Raw genomic sequence first — 20,486 nt, 5'->3', positions numbered from 1 at the left:
TTTCAAAAAAAAAAGAAAAAAAGAAGTTTGAATAACTACTCCCACCTCAGGTGCTTGTGGGTGCCAGACTAATTTTGTGCATTCAGCGTCGACTGTAATGGAAGCTTTGGCCATTAGTACAGCGTGCCTATTGGTGGAGGATCTCCAGCTTTCTCAGGTTAGCTTGGAGTCGGACTGTTTGATGGTGGTGCAAGGAGTTCAGGGGGCTCTGCGGATGTTTCTGAACTAGGGAGGTTGATGGAAGATATCAGATTGCTAATATCTATCTTCCCCTATTCTTCGTTATCCTATATTGGTAGAGATGCCAATACTGCAGCTCACACCTTAGCTAAAGCTGCACTAGCTTCTAATTTTCATTTTGTTTGGGAGGGTTCTATTCCTCCAGCTCCGAGTAACATTTGTTACTCCCATATGTACTCACTAGTTCATACATTATCAATGAATTTTGGTCGTCTTCCTCTCAAAAAAAAAAAAAAAAACTACACTCTCACCTTTGGTTTTATCTTTTTGATTTATGTATTTGTCAATTACCGTCATGTCCTCTATCTATTAAATTGTTTATTTTTGGACTTTAATTAAAGAAGGACAATTGTTGTGATTGACTTTGAAAATTTAACCGTTGTGATTGACTTTGAAAATTTAACCTTAAGCCTTATTAACATTAATTAATACTGATTTAATTAGGGTAACAACAATGGATGCAAGAGGTGGACTTTTGTAACCTATAAATCTCTCTCATCCTTTTTTGTTTTTTTGTCAGTTTGGACCATTGATTTTTCAATGGATTTACATCTTTCATTAATGAAATTTTTTTTCAATATTAGCTCAAGTTGTTCCTCGATTTATGCATGTCATCTTTAAGCAGGAGTTATGCTACTCTTCTCCTCAGTATCATTTCAATTTGATCGGATGTTGCCATAGTGACTTCTATCATTTATTTATTTACTATCCACGAATTATTTTGTAGAGTTTTCAATTATAAAAGCAATCCGGCAAGCAATTTGGAGTATTCTATAGCAAGTAGAGATTTAGAATGGATAGGAAAATATTACCACTCAAGTAATAGGTTGCTACCTTAGGCTTTAGGGGCAGCTCCCCTTGGAACTCTGTTATGGCAATTGTTTGTGGGCTTAAGAGGACCACCAATTTCAGCTTCAACTTTTCAAAGGCATGCACAATAGGATATGCTAGGATTTGGGCTCATGTCACAGCATTGCCTACTTCCAATGACCGTTGACCCATGCTTGAATATATGTCACATTGTGAACTACAAACTAATTTTTCCATGCCTTACTAGTGGACTTTGCCCTATTCTATATATGCCTAAGCGTGCACCTTTCCTCCTCCTCATAGTCTCATACCATCCCTCTCTGGTTATATGCTTACGAATATATAACTTGCAAATTGTCAATCTAATACGAGTTTATAAATTGAAAACATGTACTTTTTTTTAGTAAAAGTTAGGGTAAGTTATGAGTTCAATCTCATTGCAACACGATATTTGAATAATAACATTTTCTTAAACAGAATGGATTATAGAGGTCATATCACAAGCTGACTATGCAACTTGAATGCATAATAGAGATTGAGTCCGACATTTAGTGATCTCCTTGCATCACATTTCTTCTTGCCACCACTCATTACTTGCTTCTCTTTTTCACACCTTTTCCAAGTTCAAAGTTTATATAATACTCTTCTAGCCATATATAGCATTTTCTTCTAAATATTTCATCTGAATGATGATATCTTTAGATAATGGAGAGTGAAAAAGAATTGATAGTATGCAATGCAATCAGAAACGACACCGTGCGTCCATTTCAAGAATGTCAAATTATGGGCTACTCCACTATGGAGTTGTGGTATCAAAATATTCCTCACTGCTTTACTTGGTCTTAGATACCCTTTACCTTCTCCATAGTCAAAGAAGATGGGAAAAGTTTGAAAGAGATTGAGCCTATAGGTATGTTGATTGGCCTTTGAAGAGCTGACCTACTATGCAGAATGATCATTTTGCAAAGGGAAAAAATAAAAGCAACCAAACAATAAGAATATTGGCAAAAATTTTGAACATTATGATTTGAACTTTACTCTTTGTTTCTTTGGGTAAAATGTACTGAAGAATGTAACCTGAACATCTCATATGTGCACTTTTTGGTTTTCTTCTACCTACAAAACAAAGTCCCGCGGGTCTGAAATTGTTCAAGGAATTTGTATGTACTTGTGAAAGAAATCTTTCGATCAATGTCACAGAAATATGATGCTATCTAGATATTCTCAGTGCTCTGTTCTCCAACTTCTGAGTTGAGAGGCACTACACCTTCTGAGTCGAGAGGCAGTGCTACGCCTTCTGAGTCGAGAGGCACTGCTACACCGTCTGAGTTGAGAGGCATTGCTTCACTTTCCGAGACGACTGGCATTGGTTCTCCACCTTCAGCAAGCTCTTTTAAAAGAGTAACGACATCGTCTGACGATTTAAGTAGATATCTTGCACTGGATCGCTTTCTCCCAACAGCACAAGAGAAGTAGTTGTCACCCTTGAGGTCAAGCACAGAAGAACCTTCATGCAGAGACATTCTATCGCGCATTAATGTTGGCCTCCAAGCATTCACAATTCCAATATTAGCTCTCTTTTCTAAAGTTGACAACGAACGTTGCTTCTTAAGGCGGGATCCCTTCGAACCACTTTTACCCGTTGAAATCTTGGGCAAAGACGGGTTGACAGGAGTTGGTACTGATGTGGGTCGAGGAATAGTTTGCACTGGTACCTCACAAGGAAGCTCTGGTTCAAAGAATGTATAGAGATCTTCGTCCTACAGCAATCAGTCCATGGCATTACGTACATATCCATCATCAAACTCAAGGATTAGTATGTGTTGCATGTGTATGCATGCTATGATTCTGATATTATCTTCAAGAATCTAATTATGATAATAATGAACTGCAATGTTCGAATTAGCTAGGGAGCAAACATATGCAGGCAGTCTTTCTTATATCATAGCTTTTTGAGCAAAGATACCACTAACGTAATGAACAAACTCTCAGCCTTCATATATTGCGTAATATGTGCTCAGAGTGAGTATGAAGGAAAGTGTTCAAAAGATGCATATGGAAAATATATGCAAAATTCTTTCCAATCAAAATGCTCACTGTTGAAAACTTATCTCTAAGGATGATGACTTGGTTGAGAAGTCAAGAAGAAACACACCTTTGGTAGAAAGTGGCCAATACATAAAACATAATCAATTGGTGCCTTCATGCCTTTGTTATGAACAATTTCTCCTAATATACGGTCAATAGCTGCACCCTGATCGAACATGGAAACAACAAACAGGAGGTTATTGTGATAGATCCAAAACATAGAATCTAGGACTTCCATCTAGTTAGAATAACGTACCTTTGTAACACCAACTGCTCGAACCTCCACAGACCGACCACCTTGGACAACATCGACAGATGCATTCGAGATTGGGCCTGTCCAAAGATGCTGCAGCAGATCCCTGGCTTGGAGTCTTCCAAACTCAATATCTAATAATATGGACATAGTGATGGAGTTAATATATATAATTTATGAATCAAAACTGCAGCAGTAATGCATTATCATTAACTAAAAGTTAGAAACACTACAAAAAGAAGAAAACAATAACTTGTATTCTGTGCTACCTGCATATTTGTAGTTCCATACAAGTGAGGTTTCACGAAGCTCAAAATGAGATCGTGGGGTTCTCTCGGTGAAATACTCAAAGACATGCTGAAATCATGAACATATATCAGAAATTTTAATTTGGAAACAGAAGATAATGAATTGTAATACAAACCTTTACGCTGTCAACCCAATCCATATTTAAATTTTCTGGCATAGTTGTCATCCATTCTCCCGTTGTAAGACGCAAGAACATCCCATTTTCTGCTGCCAACCACATGTTGTAGTCACCAAAGTTCTGTATAAGAAGTCATCAGTCCCAAAGCAAAACATGAAAAATGCCAGAAATAAAGAGTCACTGAAGGAAGGCTACCGTACATAGTCCAAGACGCTTCTATCACTTCCACTAAGGACAACAATTGTTGTCTTTGAGTCATTACAAAGCTTTTTCAAGGGTTCCTTGAGATCTGGGTGCAATTTAAGTTCCATTTCTCTAATTTGACCACCCCTTCTCCCAAGGGTATCCTTTGGTTCAGTTAAAGTGGCATTAAATCCCTGTAATGGAGAAACAGAGACAATGAACATGATGAGATAACTCTTAAGTTGGGACCAAGAAACTGCTTCTTCCAGTACTTCAAACTTTAATTGCTAGCTTCAGCAATTTCAAGTTGGAGTCAAATTGTGAAAAAAATTGACAGAAATTTCTCAATTGACAAAAAATATAACGCTCACATTGTATCAAGCGTTTGAACTCGTACATGTAGACATCAAGTTTTCTCTAGCAATACAGAGAGAGAGAGAGAGACACACACACACACACACACACATATAGATATATATGTCATATATATATCTCTCTGTGTGTGTGTGTACATAGATATTTACTTATACCAATACTCAACTTCTAGTATGAAAAAATAGCATACCAGTATAAGTAATCGATTGCTTGATTGAAAATAGCGATCAACTGATCCTTTGATAGGAAGTAAAGGAGGAACTTGTCTAGTCCTTAGTTGAGCTTCAACAATAGTATCATTGAGTTCACTACATAAAAGAAAAATTCACCATTGAGCATGACCCTGAAGAAAAGGGGAAGGAAACAAAGTAAAAAAGCTATGAGATAGCAGAACAACGATATTTGAATTAGACATCTATATCCCTTATATCTCCATTTTTGTAGTGTGTAAACCTCCTCCTGATTAAATATTTGAAATTTTTTATTTGGTGGATCTAATTATGAATCAACACTATAACTGGATCAGTACAAACAAAAGAAGTGCCGACATTAGTTTTCACAAAGCAGTTATTTTTGGTTAAACCTGGAAAAGAAGTCTGCACTTTCACCAGTGCTTAAAAAGTGCTTAAACTTGTAAAAAAGCATAGTGAATTTGTTCAGAAGGAGATACATGAACATGAGTCATGGTATAACAAAGTAGATATTTCATATGACCATGATATGATCAGCACCTCACAAAGGTTGCAGCCCACTCTTGAGATGTGTGAGTTGTTACATGCATGAAGTTATGATGGTGACGCTTTTCCCTTTCATCAGCTGGCATATTCAAAGCATAGCCTATGGAAGCAGCTACTTCTGTGATATTCCACGGGTTCACCAATATAGCACCAGCACCAAGGGACTGTGCTGCACCTGCAAACTAGATATGAATAGCGTTATTAGAACAGATTTCACAACTTAACGAATTATAACGGTTAGAGTGACTGCAACTTGATAAGTTAATGTCCATACTCATACTAGTAGAGGAATTTGTGATGCCTATAACAAGAAGCTCTAAAACCATTTTCTCTTCTAAACTGTACAGAAACTTCACTAAAATTTCAAGAATTTGGTACTTAATCAAATCTCTGCTCTCTATTCTTCTCTCAAGGAAGGGTACAAAATATTGAAAAATAATACAACTGCATTATACTTACAAAAATGTAAGCCTAACATGATGCCTAACTTTGTGATTACTTTAATCGGGATGATTACAGTCTACATGCCACTGGAAGCAGCCATATGGATCTCTCTCTCTCTCTCTCTCTCTCTCTCTCTAATTTCTTTTTTGGTCAATTCTCTCTCTGAATTGTCTTGTGTAATTTCACTTGGAACATATAACCAGATATCAGATTTATAACATTGTCTGCGTGCAGGATCAAACAAAAATCTAGGTTTTGTTTTTACTCTTTTTTCTTCTTCTAATTATAGCAATACATCATTGGATGAAAAAAGATATAATATATAATTAAAAAAAATGCACATCAAAGTTCTAGTTACCTCGCTTAGAATGAGAACCCCTTTCTTGGAAGCTTGACAAGCAACAAACTCATAGCTCACAAGATTCATCCCATCCCTTAAAGATGTAACAAGTGCTACATCTGAAAATAGTATATATTGCAAACTCTGGTTATTCATAGCTTCTTAGTAATTATACCAAAAAAAAAAAAGCTGGGCTGGATATATATTTCCATACTGATTGCTAGCCTATTGATTCAAAGTTATGATTTGCTTAAATATGTAGATGAATAATGTTCATGCATGAGGACAAGAAGATTGTTTCCATTTCCAGTTGTTTAGCCCACTGTAACTGGCCCTCTCTATTTCAAGTTCGGTCCAGAAGAACATGCATGTAAATACGTCTATTTTTTCAGGAAGTGCTGTGCTTATTAAACCATCAGAAAGTGATGCTTCACTAAATTCTAATCAACAATTATTACCCAAAAATGGGAAAGTTAATGTGTGTTCTGTTGTCAGAATTAGTTTATTTATTTATTTTTGTGGCTTTGACTGGCGATAAAAGATAAAATTGGAAAATATCATCCAACTCATATTGAAGCTGAAGAAGGTTATCTATTAGTTTTTATCAAAGATTCGGCATTTCAGGATTATCATAAAGACAATAATGGTTAATGCTGTAAGTTTTAAGCCAGAAAAATAAGTACCAGTAACAGCATATAGTGCACATAATGCATGAAAGTCAAGAGATCGGTCCTGTAAATGAAGAAGATGTATTAGAAATCTTCATATATATGTATCACTTGTGAAAAATCCAGAAGTCTAATTAAAGATGCAATAGTACACAAATCCTACATAAAAGTAAATTTAAAAATAAATTAAAAAATTAAAAACTAGAGAAGTCAGATTTCCCTGGATATGTAAGCATGATGCAAACATCTTATAATAATAAGTTAAGTATCTATGTTAAGTATCTATACCTGGAGTCCTGGACTTTGGACTTCAACTCTAAACTATATATTTACAACTAAAAAAAAAAAGAAAGTTTTTTCTAGTCCCAATATTACTGCAATTGTCAGTTTGTCGCAAGCAACCACCATATATTGATGCACAAAGAAAGGGAAAATTTTAAAAGCCTCGTCAACAAGTTAGCAAGTTCGGAGAGGCTAGTATCCATGTCTTCAACCTTGATATATGGCAGTACTTGTGTACTTGAATTTCTAGAAACACTATTATCTGTATTGAATTTCCATATCTTGCATCCAGAACACAATTTTATAGTTTAAATCCCATATAGCCAATCAACAAAGTCGTTTGTTCAATTGTACATAAACTATTGTGAAAGAGCTTAGTCTGATGGAATTAAAACAAAAGGCCAAGAAGATAAGAACAAACCAGATGATGTATTGGAACAGCAGTAAGAGTTCCAAACCTCCCATTAATGCGTCCCACAATCTCATGAACCTGGCTAGTGAGCTTCTGGTCTGTGAGTGAAACAGCATTGTATAGAAAAATATTAGACTCTGGAAGCTGATAGTACATCTTAAGTGAAATAGGACTATTAAACAATGGACTTCATGAATGGAGAAGAGAAAGAGGAAGGACTTCATGAGCAAACACCATATGCCAAATGAAATGACTTCACAATCCTGATCATATGAAATTATATGATCAGCCATAAACCTAACTGTCACAAAATACGGGAACAAAATTGGAAGGTATAACGTCCATCTTCTATGTCAAGTAACTGAAGTAAGTAGTATATATTGAAAAGGAACCTACACTCAGGCACATCGGTTCTTGTTGGTACAGCAATTTGCAGCAATACTACTTTATCACGCCAATTCAGATTTTCCTCAAGGAATTTTTCAAATGCCAAAATCTTTTGAGGAATTCCCTTAATCATATCAAGGCGATCAACACCCAACATTACCTGCACACAGTTGAATTGGAACATTTAAGTGTTTGGAAAATTAAATAAACTAGTAAAAGCGAATAAAGGAAGAATATGGACTCAAATCTGTAACCATTGACATAGAAAAAATTCATCTGGACAAAAGAACCATGAACCTGTGAAACTACCACCCAAATCTTAACAATGACAAATAACAACATCTAAAGAAAAAAATTTCACCATTGGAGACACAACACCTGATTCTAATAAAAAGAAACTATTAAGAGAGAGCAATTTAGTAATGACAAAGTGGTATACAAAGTAAATTTCAAAACCATGGAATATATATACATATATATATATATATATATATGTATAGAGAGAGAGAGAGAGAGAGAGAGAGAGAGAGAGAGAGAGAGAGAGAGAGAGATGCATGTGAATCCATTAAGCAAACAGAGTAGTTTAATAAATTAAAGGATAATCAGATGAGATTTTGTTTTGTGTGTGTGTGAGAGAGAAAGAAAGAGAGTAGCCAACTGTACTTGTGATTAGCCTATCGTTATCAGCAATACAATTTACAATTTACATTGATTAAAGAGACGAAAGAATTGAACATAAGACAAAGGAAGTTAGTTTATAATCATATCTAAACATTAGCGCATTAAGAAGCATGCTAAGAACTATGGTGCAGAACTTACTATTTAGATTACATAGGAGTTTAGATTTAAAATAAAAAACTACCAAATGGTGCTTTCAAGTCTTAATGAAAATTTAATCCGATCTTACCTTTCTGCCAGCAAATCTTTCCTTCAATTCCTTCATGTGTTCCTGGACTTGAGGGAGTTCTAGAGCTCGAATAAATCGGTCCGAGTCTATCCCAATTGGAAACTAAGTTTCAAAGTGAAAGGAAATGAGAATCATGAGGATTCACCAAGTAAAGGAACTCTTGATAAAAAAAATATAAAAATTATGTGCTGATAAACACATAAAAAATAAGGGGATTGAAAAAGTCACAGGCTTATTTTTCTGATTACACATACTGCAGCTACACGAGTCAGCTTTCCTTGATCCTCTACTCCTTCAGGTGTCCCCTCTAAACCCAGAATACGAGTACAAGCACTAACAAAATGCCTTGCATAATCATATGTATGGAATCTGGAAATGAAAAGTCCACCCATCAGTACCTATAAGCTCTTGAGACATAGCATAAGATGGCAACTTACAGAACATATTGCACAGCAGAATATGGAGAACATTTGTCATGTATCAAAGCTTAATCTGTTAATAAGCAGGAAAAATAGGCTCATTAACATTATCTTCTATGGTGTATAAGGGCTATTAGTTTTCAGAATTAAAGTAGGTGATATTACTATTCCTGACAAAAAGGATCGCTCAGCTAGAGTTTACATCCACTGCTTTCAATTCATTAACTATGAATGCTTAGAAAGGGTGTGATTAACATGATCATAAGTTAGAGCTTCATTCAAGCTCCTTTAGAGACTTCAAATGAGGCCTTAGATGTCGCCACTACAACAGTTTTACCACCAAACCCAAATCACATTTCCAAGATCAAACCTGGAGAGCTTTTGATATTAAACCTTAATGGTCAAATAAGTACCTATATAATAGTATAACAGAGTATGCAACAGAAATACCAAAAAAAATACATGACTTACCCAACCAAATCGGCAGCAAGAACGGATCTCAATAGTTCTGATCGAGATGGCAGTGTCCTATGTATTTCTGATGAAGGAAAAGGTGTATGGAGAAACCAACCAACTTTCATCTTGCTGTTATGTTCTTTTAGACATTTAGGAAGAAACATCAGGTGGTAATCATGGCACCAAACAACATCTCCATCCTCGTAGTGTTCATTTACAACATCAGCAAACATTTGGTTTGCCTTCTTATATGCATCAAACTGCGATTGGAAACTCCGGGTGGTTGCAAGGCGGTCTTCTTGTGGAAGTCCAAGATAGTGGAAAAGAGGCCACAAGATGTTGTTGCAATAACCATTGTAATATTGATGAACAATTTCTTCGTCAAGAAACACTGGGATGCACCTCTGCAATAAATAAAAGTTTAATCTTTTCTCCTTTAATACTTTAATACAAAATCAAACAGATTGCTTGTGGTGGGTGCACTGCATGCCAATTTGTCTGTGTTCCGAGGTATGGAGGAAGGGGGTTAGGGGTGGGACTGCATCATTGTCAAATATTTTGAGGTAATAAATGGCCAGCTTATAAGCTTAAGTTCTGTGACAATTTAAAGACGAGACTAAGAGATTTGAACCTTTTCAGCTAAAGCTTTAGTCAGTGCTTTTTGTCCAACACTATCAGGTACATTTACACCAGCCCAACCAATCCATCTGGCATCAAACTCCTTCACACCTTCCAAAAAAAAAAAAAACAAGGGGTTAATTGAGCATTTGAATGAGAAAAAATCAAAAAATTAACACATTTTCTTTTTGTGAGTTGGAATGAAGAAAAACAAATGATGTCAACAACATATATACCTTATCTGATACCAAAAGAACAAAACATACACCTTATCATGTGCCTAAAGAAAGGGCCACTAAAACAAAAACACAGGATGTACTGAAAACAAAGGGATAAGGCAAGATGAATTATTCTTTACCTAAAAGTGCACTCACTAGCCCTCCTACACTTATCTCAAGCTGCCATGAGTCTTCACCCTTCCTAACTGCAGAGACAGGTAACCTGTTGGCTACAACCAATAACCGTTGTTTATAAGGTCGTCCCTCTTGCCGTTCACATCCATCAACAAAAGCTCTTGCTGCTGCAACCCCATCTGCAAAATCTTCATCACCAGAGAGAGCTAAATTTTCGCCGTCAGTAAGAAAATATTCACTCAGTTCTGCCTGTCTGTTTGCATCTTCATTCGGTTGTGAAGCAAGATTTGATCTCCTTAGCTCTCTTTCCCTGAGAAGCCTTTCCAATCTACTTCTGGGTGTGGAGGGATTGCAGTTATACTTGTTTCCTGGCATATGATTGTCCTGCAGAAAAGGCTGCAATTCACAAAGTGTTATAGGTCATTCCAACAATATTCATCTCTATTCATTGACGTTGTACATCAACTCTCAAGCTACAACCTTCCTAGCAGATTACGTACACTCAACCACTTCACCTTAAAAGATAATTCAAAGTGGAAACCACTTCATGCATCATATATGTTGAGTGTGAGTCTCAGATAACATTTATCAAGTTATAGTCCATATTTCTAACCATTTCCAATCCAACCCTTGTTTTCTTTTGTTCATGTGGGATATATCATACAGTAGGATATAATTCTGAACCAAGAAACAGCAAAATTGCAGCAGAGGAAGATACTGCAGTAATTCAGATACTGTGAAACTGAAACTTCCAATGAATATCAGTAAACAGTAAAAAATAAAGATTGTAAGAAGTAAATGAAACAAGAAAGTTAAAACTGAAACTAGGCCCATTATCCAGAATTCAAGAAATTGCATAGGTAAAAGCTTCATGATCAATCCTAAAGCTTCAACATTTATATCATCATCATATTTCTCTACAGTAAAGTAATGAAATTTAATAGTAACAGTCACTACACAACACACCAAAGATTAAACATCATTCTTGAAGCGAAAAAAAAAAAACCATGTCACGACAAGAACAATAAAAAACAACCCAAAAATCCCCTGAAAAAAAACACAATGGTGCAGAGTGCAGACAATACCAAGAACCCAAGAAAATTGATCAATGGAGAAAACAAAAGAAACCCAATGAAGGAGTCTTACGCAGAATGCAGATCTCTGTTTGTGGGTACTCTGAGAGTTTCACATTCAAGACCAAAACTTTATCAAGATGAAAACTTTACAGTCCCAATAAGCTCTCTGACCCTTGTGCTTAATTTGGCTCTTGTAGAAGAAGAAGGGGTATATAAATGGATAGGTGAGAGAGAGAGAGAGAGAGAGAGAGAGAGGCAAGTTGGCCAAAGCCGATATTTTGGGGAGTGGCTGTGGTCACCAAAAAGATGCAGAAAAATCTCATACAAAATTGTTGATGATGATCAGATTGTGATGAAGACGATTGGATTTTATGTGGGAAGATTTTATCCAAAGAAAAATAATAAAGGAGGTGTAGTCACCGAAATGAAAGAGAGAGAGGCACAGAGCATTGCTTGTTTCTTCTGGCCATGCAGATAACCGAGCATTACATTCTAAAAATAATTTGGAAGCTCACTTTATATAGGCCTATAAGGTACTCAGTCAGAGCACTACCGCTTTGCTTAGAGCTACCAGCAAACTGTATATATAGACCCCACAACATTTTTCTCTCATTCATTTTTGGGTTGTACCTTTCTTCAAGAGTTCAATAAACCATTTCTCAGTCCAGCACAACCCTCTTGTTTTAAGGCAGGAAGTTAGAGTTTTGTTCATGTTGTTAAGTTTTTAATGATTGTTTAACTATAGTTTGAGAATAAGTGGGGATTTGTAGTTGACAATTTATCTCCACACATTTATAAATGACAAAGAGTACTAACTATGTACTCTTTCACCATAAATCTCTTATTTCTCTCTTATAAGAACGTGCACAAGAAACTGATGGTTGTTGATAATCGATGAGTATATTTAGCATCCTCATCCACCTTAGAAAATTGGGCTATAAGACTCCACAAACACAAAAGCAAGTAAATGGGTTGAGCTGCACTAAAGGTATTGCTCTTTGAGTTAGTAATTTCTCGTTTAATATGGGAATAATACATGTGGTCGACATATTTTTTAAAAATATTTTCGCATTTTGTATTTTTAAAAGGGAATTTCGTACTTTTGAATTCAAAAACATTACTCATGTATTATATGATTTTTTGTGTTCTTCTTTTCATATGTTACACATATTATTACAGGCTTGCTCATCTAAGTGACAGTTTTAAAGGACTATGAGGGACTATGTTATTCTTTTCAGTTAAATATTTTAGAATTTAAAGATTAATTAATTAATAAATTTAGAATCCTTTGCCGATTTTTTAATAAACTATTAGATGAAATTGGTCGAATAATATACATACGTATTTTTCTCATATAATATATGTTCCTTATTAGACTAACTATGGCGCAAAAAATGGGCAAGAATTATACACAATAATTTGGAGATTATATTTTAAGGAAAATAAATAAATAAACTCCAAAATTAAAAATTAAAAAGCTTAAGTGTAAGCATGGGTTCGTCCCATTTGTAACACGACATGAAAAATGGGTCACAGATCACTGGTTGTAGACTGCATCGAGCTTAGGGCATGTAGTTTTGTCTTATATCATATTTTGAATAGTAAGAACTCGTGATAATGGAAATGGGAATGAAAAGGATAGAAGCATCTCCAATAGTATAAGTCATTTTGTTCAGCTAGATTGTCTAAAAGTTAGATGAACCTAGCAAATTTTTTACTTCTGTTCAAGCAATGTTAGCTAGTTTTAAGTTAAACTAAAAAAAAAAAAAAACATGAAGTGTTAGCGTTTTGTTCTTTTATTTCCCTCTCTGGCTAATCTAGTTAGAGATATTAGCAAAAGTTGAATTTTACTTCTATTTAAGTACTTTGTTGGAGTGGTAAGTTATCTTAAAATTAGTCAAATTTTCTATTATTTTGTTAAATAGGTAGTCTGTTGGAGATAGTTTTACTAAGTGGTTAATGAAAATCATATCACCAAAATGTCATTTGGTCTTTTGGTGGAGATTAAAGAGTATGACTATTCAATATTTCAAACTAAATTCAACCACGAGTTTTCTTTGAGATTGTGAAGGCCGGCTTCTAATGGATGACCCAAATAAGGCATCTAGTAAAGACATAGATTTTTCGTTTTCATGTATGTGACTTCCTAGCTATCATTCTCATATTCTTAAAGCTTTAAAGGATAGTTCTATCTGTAGTGGTCACTGTTTTTAGATCTTTATTGGTTTTTTTTTTGGGGATTGAAAACAACAAAATTCTTACCGATCAAGAAATATAAAAAAATTGAAGATTATATCGTATCCTCAACATATGCGATATTTACATAGGGAAAATGTCCATATACCCAAATTTGAACTACATTAACCTCATTTACCCAAACATCTTATAAGATTGCCTACTTACCCAATAAATTATATATTTTTTGCCCTAATACTCAATTAAGTTATTTTTTATTGTTATTTATTTATTTTTAGGACAATTTTGCCCTCTTCATTTGTCTTATAGAGAGAAAGAGAGAGAAGTCACGCGCGATCGCAGGAATCCGGTCACCGGTCACGAGAGATTATAGGTCACTAGAAAGGCCACTGGAGATTATTATTGCCCCCCAATAATAGTATTATTGCCCTCCAATCCAATAATAACATTATTGCCCCAGTAAAATAAATTTAACCAAAGAAAAAATCTCATATTATCCATATACCAAATTTAACAACATAGGCAAAAATAACTCATCGAAAAAAACAACATAGGCAAAAATTTATAGAGTCATGTGAGTATGTAAATGGATACTAACTAAATGACTATGAGTACTGGAGCATCAGGACTGGAAACTGTGTGCTTCCACCACCTTATATAAAGTATGCCTTTCTTGTTTGAGAAAACTAGAAAAGGATATAATGGCCAGAAGCTAACATGCTTGCTTGTTTCTCTGTCTTTGCTTCATTAAGAGTTGTTTTCCTTTCTCTTTCAAGTTGAGCTTGAACATCCTCAAGCAACTTCTTTCGACCTTCCTTTATCAGCCATTCTACTTGTAACTTTGACTTTATCAGAACTCAACCTCTACTGTTTCTCTCTCAGTAGTCTCTTCCTCTTAACATTTTTAGCTCCACCTCCAGTAGTAGACTAAAAGTGACATCACACTGAAAATGCAAGATAATTGAAGTAACTACCATCATCACAATCACCGCCGGACCCTCCAGACCAGAACTTGGAGACCGAAAATCTAGAACCAGGGCGTTTCTTAACGCCGACGACCCGGTATCTCGACCTAACGCCGGCGACATAGATCTCTGGTGTTTTTCCTTCTCCCGAACGATCTCCTTCTCCGACGCAACCTCTCGCGTGAGGAAACGTATTTGAAAATGCAGTGGCGTAAATCTACGGGTACGCCGTAACGTCGTCGGAGCTATTGAAGCAACTCGAGACCGACTAGAAGGCCGTCAGAGGAAAGCTACTTGCCAGAGGCTGTACTCGGCTAGGAGTGACGACAATCCGGTTTGGGAGGAGACGCAAGTATAGATCCGGAGGTCAATGGCAGTGAGAGAGTGGCTAGTAATTTTATAATCAAGCTTTGTCTAAAACAGTCTTTATATTTTACTGGAGTAAGTAGGTTCATATTTACCCAAATTTGGGCATTTGGTCACATTCCCTATTACATATGGATATTTTTCAGGCTGCATCCGAGAAACAAATAGATTTTGATGCTATGGATAATTTGTAGTATTACATTATTCAAAGCATAGTTTTTTGTTTTTTTTGTTTTATCAGATATTCAAAGCATAGTTATTATATGCATATAATACAGATATTAACACATTTTTCAAAAATTCTTCCGTATTTTGTATTTATAAAAAGAAATGCTTAAATTTTATGTATTTTTGAATCTAAAAGTATTATACATGATATTCTAAGCTTTTCCATATTTTACACAAATTATCGAACAAAAATTAATATTGATTAATGATTTAGAATTTTAATTTTAATTAATTAACTAACTAAAGATATTTTGCTGAACTTTTCAACAAAATTGTCCGAATATATATATATATATACACGTATTTTTTTTATATTATACATGTTTCGTATTTTAATAACTATGATTCAAGAGACGATTAACTATTTCGAGTAAAATTAACATTCTCTAAAACTAGTTGATTTGTTTAAGAGAGAACACCGCCCTTATGGGTGGTCGTTTCTGCAACTTTCTCCATCTCCGATGGAGAACTATGTCGACACATCCCTTGGTGTCATATACCTTGAGTGCGGTGTAAACGGTCTCTTCTTTTCTTCCAGTTTTCTTTTCAAAAGTGTGGTCTAAGACTCCTCTTGCGACGGCAGATGGCAATGTTTTCCCTCTCTCTTAGGTCTTCACAACTTGGGATTCAAGGCTGAGTTCGATCTGGGTAGGTGGTCGGCGTCCTTCAGATGGGATATCAGAGGTTTTGGGTCTGATCCGGATCTGGGATCCACGGACTATGCAGACTTTTTTGGAATTTTGGCCGTGACTTCTTGGAATTTCTGTGATTAGGGCTGTGGGAAGGGCTCGAGATGCGCAGGTTTTCGACCCAGATTGAAGTGAAGTTGTTGGAACGGTCGAGGGTGTCGGAATGGTTTTCTGGTTTCTGGTTTCCAGATTGGACCAGAGGGAATTCGCGACTAGAGATTTCATGTCAGAGACAGACGGCGGGGCAGCAGTCTGTGGGTGGTGGCGCTTGGAGTCATGTGGACGACACCGGGACGAGAAATTTCCGGCGTTGCGGATCTGGAAGGGTGGCCGGACGTCCGGCTACAGCCAAGGTGCCAAAGTGCTTGGGTGCCCAGATCAGATTCTATTGGGCCTTGGCCTTTGCCAAGTTTGACCCGTCAAACTTGATCTTGGATTCAGGCCTGATTTGGATCCGCATTTGGGACCCAGGTCATAATCAAATCCGGATTTTGGATCTGAGACAGCTGCTCATTTTGATATGGTATTTGTTCTGGTTCTTAGGAGTTCGATTGCTAAGTTACGAGTTTTTGACACTCTCGGTTACTTTCGAACTCTTGGTGAGCGAATCACCTCTCCTTGGTGATTATATCACTGGTTACGGCTACGATTACGGTTATTATTACATTTACACTGCTCTCGTGACATATGCAGTGCAGCGATGTCATTCGGCATCAAGTCACATGGTTACCTTTCATACTAGATGTGTTTGTGCATCTTATTATCTTTTATTGTTTTCCTACATTACAGATGCATCTGTGCATCTTGTTAAGTTTTTATGTTTTTCTTTCAATATTTTTTGCATCGCTCCATGTATTTTTCAGTTTCTTTTAATATAATTTGTCGTATTTCCCTTCAAAGAAAAAAAAAACATTCTCTAAAACATAAAAGTGATAAAACACAGAGCTTTAAAATATGGAGCCAAGTGTATATTGAGATATCATGCATTTGTGCTGTCACGACTTCAACGTGTGAAAATGGAAGATACCCTTATCTCAGGTCACTATCATCTACTTTTCAATTAACAGTTGTACGTGCGTACTTGATGTAGAAATGATTTTTGCCATAAGCCTATAATGACACTTGACATAGATATTCTCTTGCTGTCGTTGTAAAAACAAAAGCTAGATTCCAAAATTAACTACTTAGAGGGGATTAGTTCCAAATTCATCGCGATAATTTATATAATTATCTAATTGATATTTCTTTTTATAATGTTGAACGAAGCTGTTGTCAATTTAGAACCTTTTTTCTCAAATCAAATGACGACATGAATCATGCATATGTGATGGTATGAATTGAGAGATCACTCTGACTCACTCAATTCGAAATCAATTCAGTTGGCTTTGACTCATAAGTCGAGCTTAACTTAATCCAACTATCTAGTTAGTATTTTCAATATTCATGTTCTTAAAACCCGATAATTGGGACGTTAGAAAAAAATGAGAAATGACTTTCGTTTCTTATTTCGTTAAACAACGAGCAGGAGTGCAAACTCCATAGGGCATTCATCTATCATGCATTCAAGAGATGGATTCATAAAATGAGGTTATGCTTCATATTGGACCACAAAACCATGTGCACAATATAAACGTCTTCCAAAATAGGTCATTAGTTATCCAATCAAAGCCCATACTCATATAGACTTGCTGTATCTATCATCATCGTTGTCCAGAAATAAATCTCAAACCACAAAAACGAAAACCAGTAAAGGGTGGTAGGGAGATGAAGAATTGGAGATAACCTCATCGATATCTCATCTCATCTTATTGGTTTATTTAGAGCAACAATTGAAATGCATAGCATTTTATTCATCAAGGACACTACAATACGTGACTACGTATAGCATTTTATTCATATACATTCACTATCAACCAGAGTGTCTTAGTCTTTCAGGGTTACGGGCTGAGTTCAGCCACATGAACACCTTCCTCTTCACTTCTTCGGTGTATGTGGAAAGTTGGACACCAAGAAGAGAAAAGTGTTCAGATAGTTGAGATTTGAGAATATACTAACACTGAAATAAGCCTGATTCTTCAGAACACTAAACTATCAAACGAATATTTTTATGAACTTTGTTGCTTTTCAACTTTGAAAAATTATAAAAGAAATCTGATTAAAATTTTCATATCAAAAATAAATAAATAATTTTGTATTTAATATTATAAATTAGAATTAGAGCCAAAAACTAAGGTATGCACCGTTTAGTGAAGCCAAATAATATAAAATTAGAAGGCATGAAACACACAATACAGGCGTGCATACATAACTAAGTGGGCAGTTATTTTACAGAATGTGGAGAAATCTTTATTTTTATTTTTTGTTGAAACTGAATTATTTATTACTTGGGGGAATTAACCCTCCATAGATAGTACATCATTAAGCCACACTGGAATAACATATCCAAACGTGAAAGTGAGGAATCACAAGCGCATGCTTAGCAACTACATGCGCTGCTTGATTACAATTACGTGGAGAGAACATACATTGAAATATTGAATAGAAGTAAAATAAGAGAAATAAGACTATACTGCCTCCACAAGAGCCCCATCCACATCCCAATTTTCATCAGATGAGGATATACATGACACAGCTTCCTTTGCATCCAATTCAAGGACAACATGTGAGTAGCTAGCCTCCATTTCTTGCTACTTGAAGACCCATAATGGCAGCATATAATTCGGTAGCTTTTGGAGAGAAATTACCAATCATTCCTTTAGAAGCAACCACCAAAACAGACCCATCCCAACTTCTGATCACAACATCTAAAGCACGTTAGCCAGCATTCAAATTAACAGCCACATCTACATTAATCTTGATAAAAGGAAATCTAGGTCTACTCCAAGTCATCTCCTTTGAATAACGGCATAGCCAAATTGCATGCAAAACAGTTTCAACCTTTCTTCCACATCTACTGCAGATTGATGAAGAAATGGTGTCGAGAAAACAAATTCTAACCATATAGTAAGATGGAATGAAAACCCCTCCATTAAAATAACTTCACCTTATTTGTTATTGCCAGTGACCATAGACATTTCCATAGATTATCAACTGAACCAGTTGATCAAGTACCCATATCCCCTTCTAAATGAGCCTGCAGCAATTATGTCGCCCAATATCCACTCTTAACAGTATAAACACCATTACGAGAGAAATGCCAAATCAACTTATCTTTGATATGATAGTTGGGAATGGGGATAGAAAGAATTAAAGCAACCTCATTCTCAGTAAAACAGTTACAAAGCAGTTCCAGATTCCAATTCCCATCCAAAGACATCAACCAGCTTACCTTGGCTTCAATTGGGAACATCGGGTAAGAATAAATGACTGAAGGAATGCTAGTACGTAGCCAGTAATCCGAATAAATCCTTATTGAACAACCATCACCCACACGCCAACGCAGCCCTGCTAGTAGTAGTTCCCTCCCCCAGAGTAGAGAACGCCATACCAAAGAAGAAAACCGGCCAACTCTTGCATGAAGGAAATTTGAGTTTGGAAAATACTATCCTTTGAAAATTTGAGCTACCAAAGAATCAGGACACTGAAACATTCGCCAACACTGTTTAGCAAGTAAAGCTTGATTGAACTGGACAAAATCCCTATATTCCAAACCACCAGAAAGCTTGTGTCGACACAAAAAGCTCTATTTTTTCCAATGAATACCACGCTTACCACCAGCCTTACCCCACCAAAAACGAGCACTAAGGGAGGCAAGTTCACGACATAGACTCAAAGGCAATCTAAAAACACTCATGTTGTAAGTTGGAATTGACTGAACCACGACCTTGAGAAGTACCTCTTTTCCAGCAAAAGATAAGAATTTCTCCTTCCACCCAGTTATACGTGCCTCTACTTTTTCTTTCATAGACTTGAACAGCTTACGCGTGCTTTCCACATCCTGACAGAGTAGGGAGTCCAAGGCACCGTTCATGACACTTCACCATTGGAACACCAAGAAAATCAGAAATTTGAAACATTAAAGCTTCAGGTGTATTAGGACTGAAAGCAATAGCAGACTTATGAAAATTAATCTGCTGCCTTGTTACCTCTTCATAGAGTCCCAAAATGCCTTTCAGAACTTCAGCTACTTCCATAGTGATCTCTAAAAACAGCAAACTGTCATCAGCAAAAAATAAATGAGTGATGGAAGGAGCCTCAGAAGTAATGCAAACCCCTCAGATTAGGTCCTCCCTTGCAGCCTGCTGAAGCAAGGTAGAGAAGCCTTCAGCACAGAACAAGAATAAGTAAGGAGAAAGTGGACAACCTTGCCTCAATCCTCTTCCTAGAATGATGTGGCCAAAATGAGTACCCTTCCAAAGCACTAAAAATGTCACCGTAGTCAAGCAATCCATGATACGCCGAACCCAACTAGGATGGAAACCTAATTTCAGCATCATAGCTTCAAGAAAGCTCCATTCCACCCTGTCATAAGCTTTTGCCATGTCCAATTTTAGTGCTAAACACCAGGGATCATCTGATTTCAACCTCTTAATTAAGATAATGCGTCACTTCAAAACCCATCATAACA

The 20,486-nt window shown here is 36.1% G+C and overlaps 1 protein-coding gene and 1 non-coding gene across 3 annotated transcripts; both read right to left on the bottom strand.

Annotated features, from left to right (window-relative positions):
* Positions 1-819: 819 nt before the first annotated feature.
* On the bottom strand, positions 820-925 carry LOC112168605. The gene has a single exon (XR_002924364.1). It is a non-coding gene; the product is annotated as a U6 spliceosomal RNA (small nuclear RNA).
* Positions 926-2,061: 1,136 nt separating this feature from the next.
* On the bottom strand, positions 2,062-11,980 carry LOC112201852 (alpha,alpha-trehalose-phosphate synthase [UDP-forming] 1). 2 transcript variants are annotated; one of them, XM_024342775.2, is made up of 18 exons: positions 11,546-11,980; positions 10,405-10,795; positions 10,060-10,157; positions 9,444-9,832; positions 8,802-8,922; positions 8,554-8,655; positions 7,656-7,806; positions 7,269-7,357; positions 6,581-6,629; positions 5,916-6,016; positions 5,108-5,295; positions 4,567-4,684; positions 4,019-4,195; positions 3,816-3,938; positions 3,661-3,748; positions 3,395-3,525; positions 3,206-3,304; positions 2,062-2,810 (listed from the first exon to the last, which is right to left on the bottom strand). In XM_024342775.2, the coding sequence occupies exons 2-18, from the start codon at positions 10,772-10,774 to the stop codon at positions 2,265-2,267; spliced, it is 2,940 nt and encodes a 979-aa protein (XP_024198543.1). In that variant the 5' UTR covers positions 10,775-10,795; positions 11,546-11,980; the 3' UTR covers positions 2,062-2,264. The 2 variants fall into 2 exon arrangements, with proteins under 2 accessions (XP_024198543.1, XP_024198544.1); XM_024342776.2 differs by having other exon boundaries at positions 8,808-8,922; positions 11,546-11,979.
* Between the last annotated feature and the right edge of the window lie 8,506 nt (positions 11,981-20,486).

This window comes from Rosa chinensis, chromosome 5, assembly GCF_002994745.2.
Source record: "Rosa chinensis cultivar Old Blush chromosome 5, RchiOBHm-V2, whole genome shotgun sequence".
In the NCBI taxonomy this organism is placed as follows: Eukaryota; Viridiplantae; Streptophyta; class Magnoliopsida; order Rosales; family Rosaceae; genus Rosa; species Rosa chinensis.
This window is presented reverse-complemented; position numbering and strand designations above follow the sequence as displayed.

Excerpts from the sequence above, each read along its gene's own strand:
- LOC112201852 (XM_024342775.2), bottom strand. The coding sequence starts at position 10,774 with ATGCCAGGAAACAAGTATAACTGCAATCCCTCCACACCCAGAAGTAGA. Across the intron at positions 7,358-7,655 it reads AAGAACCGATGTGCCTGAGT|ACCAGAAGCTCACTAGCCAG; the intron begins GTAGGTTCCTTT and ends TTTCACTCACAG. Across the intron at positions 4,196-4,566 it reads GCAATCGATTACTTATACTG|GGATTTAATGCCACTTTAAC; the intron begins GTATGCTATTTT and ends TCTCCATTACAG.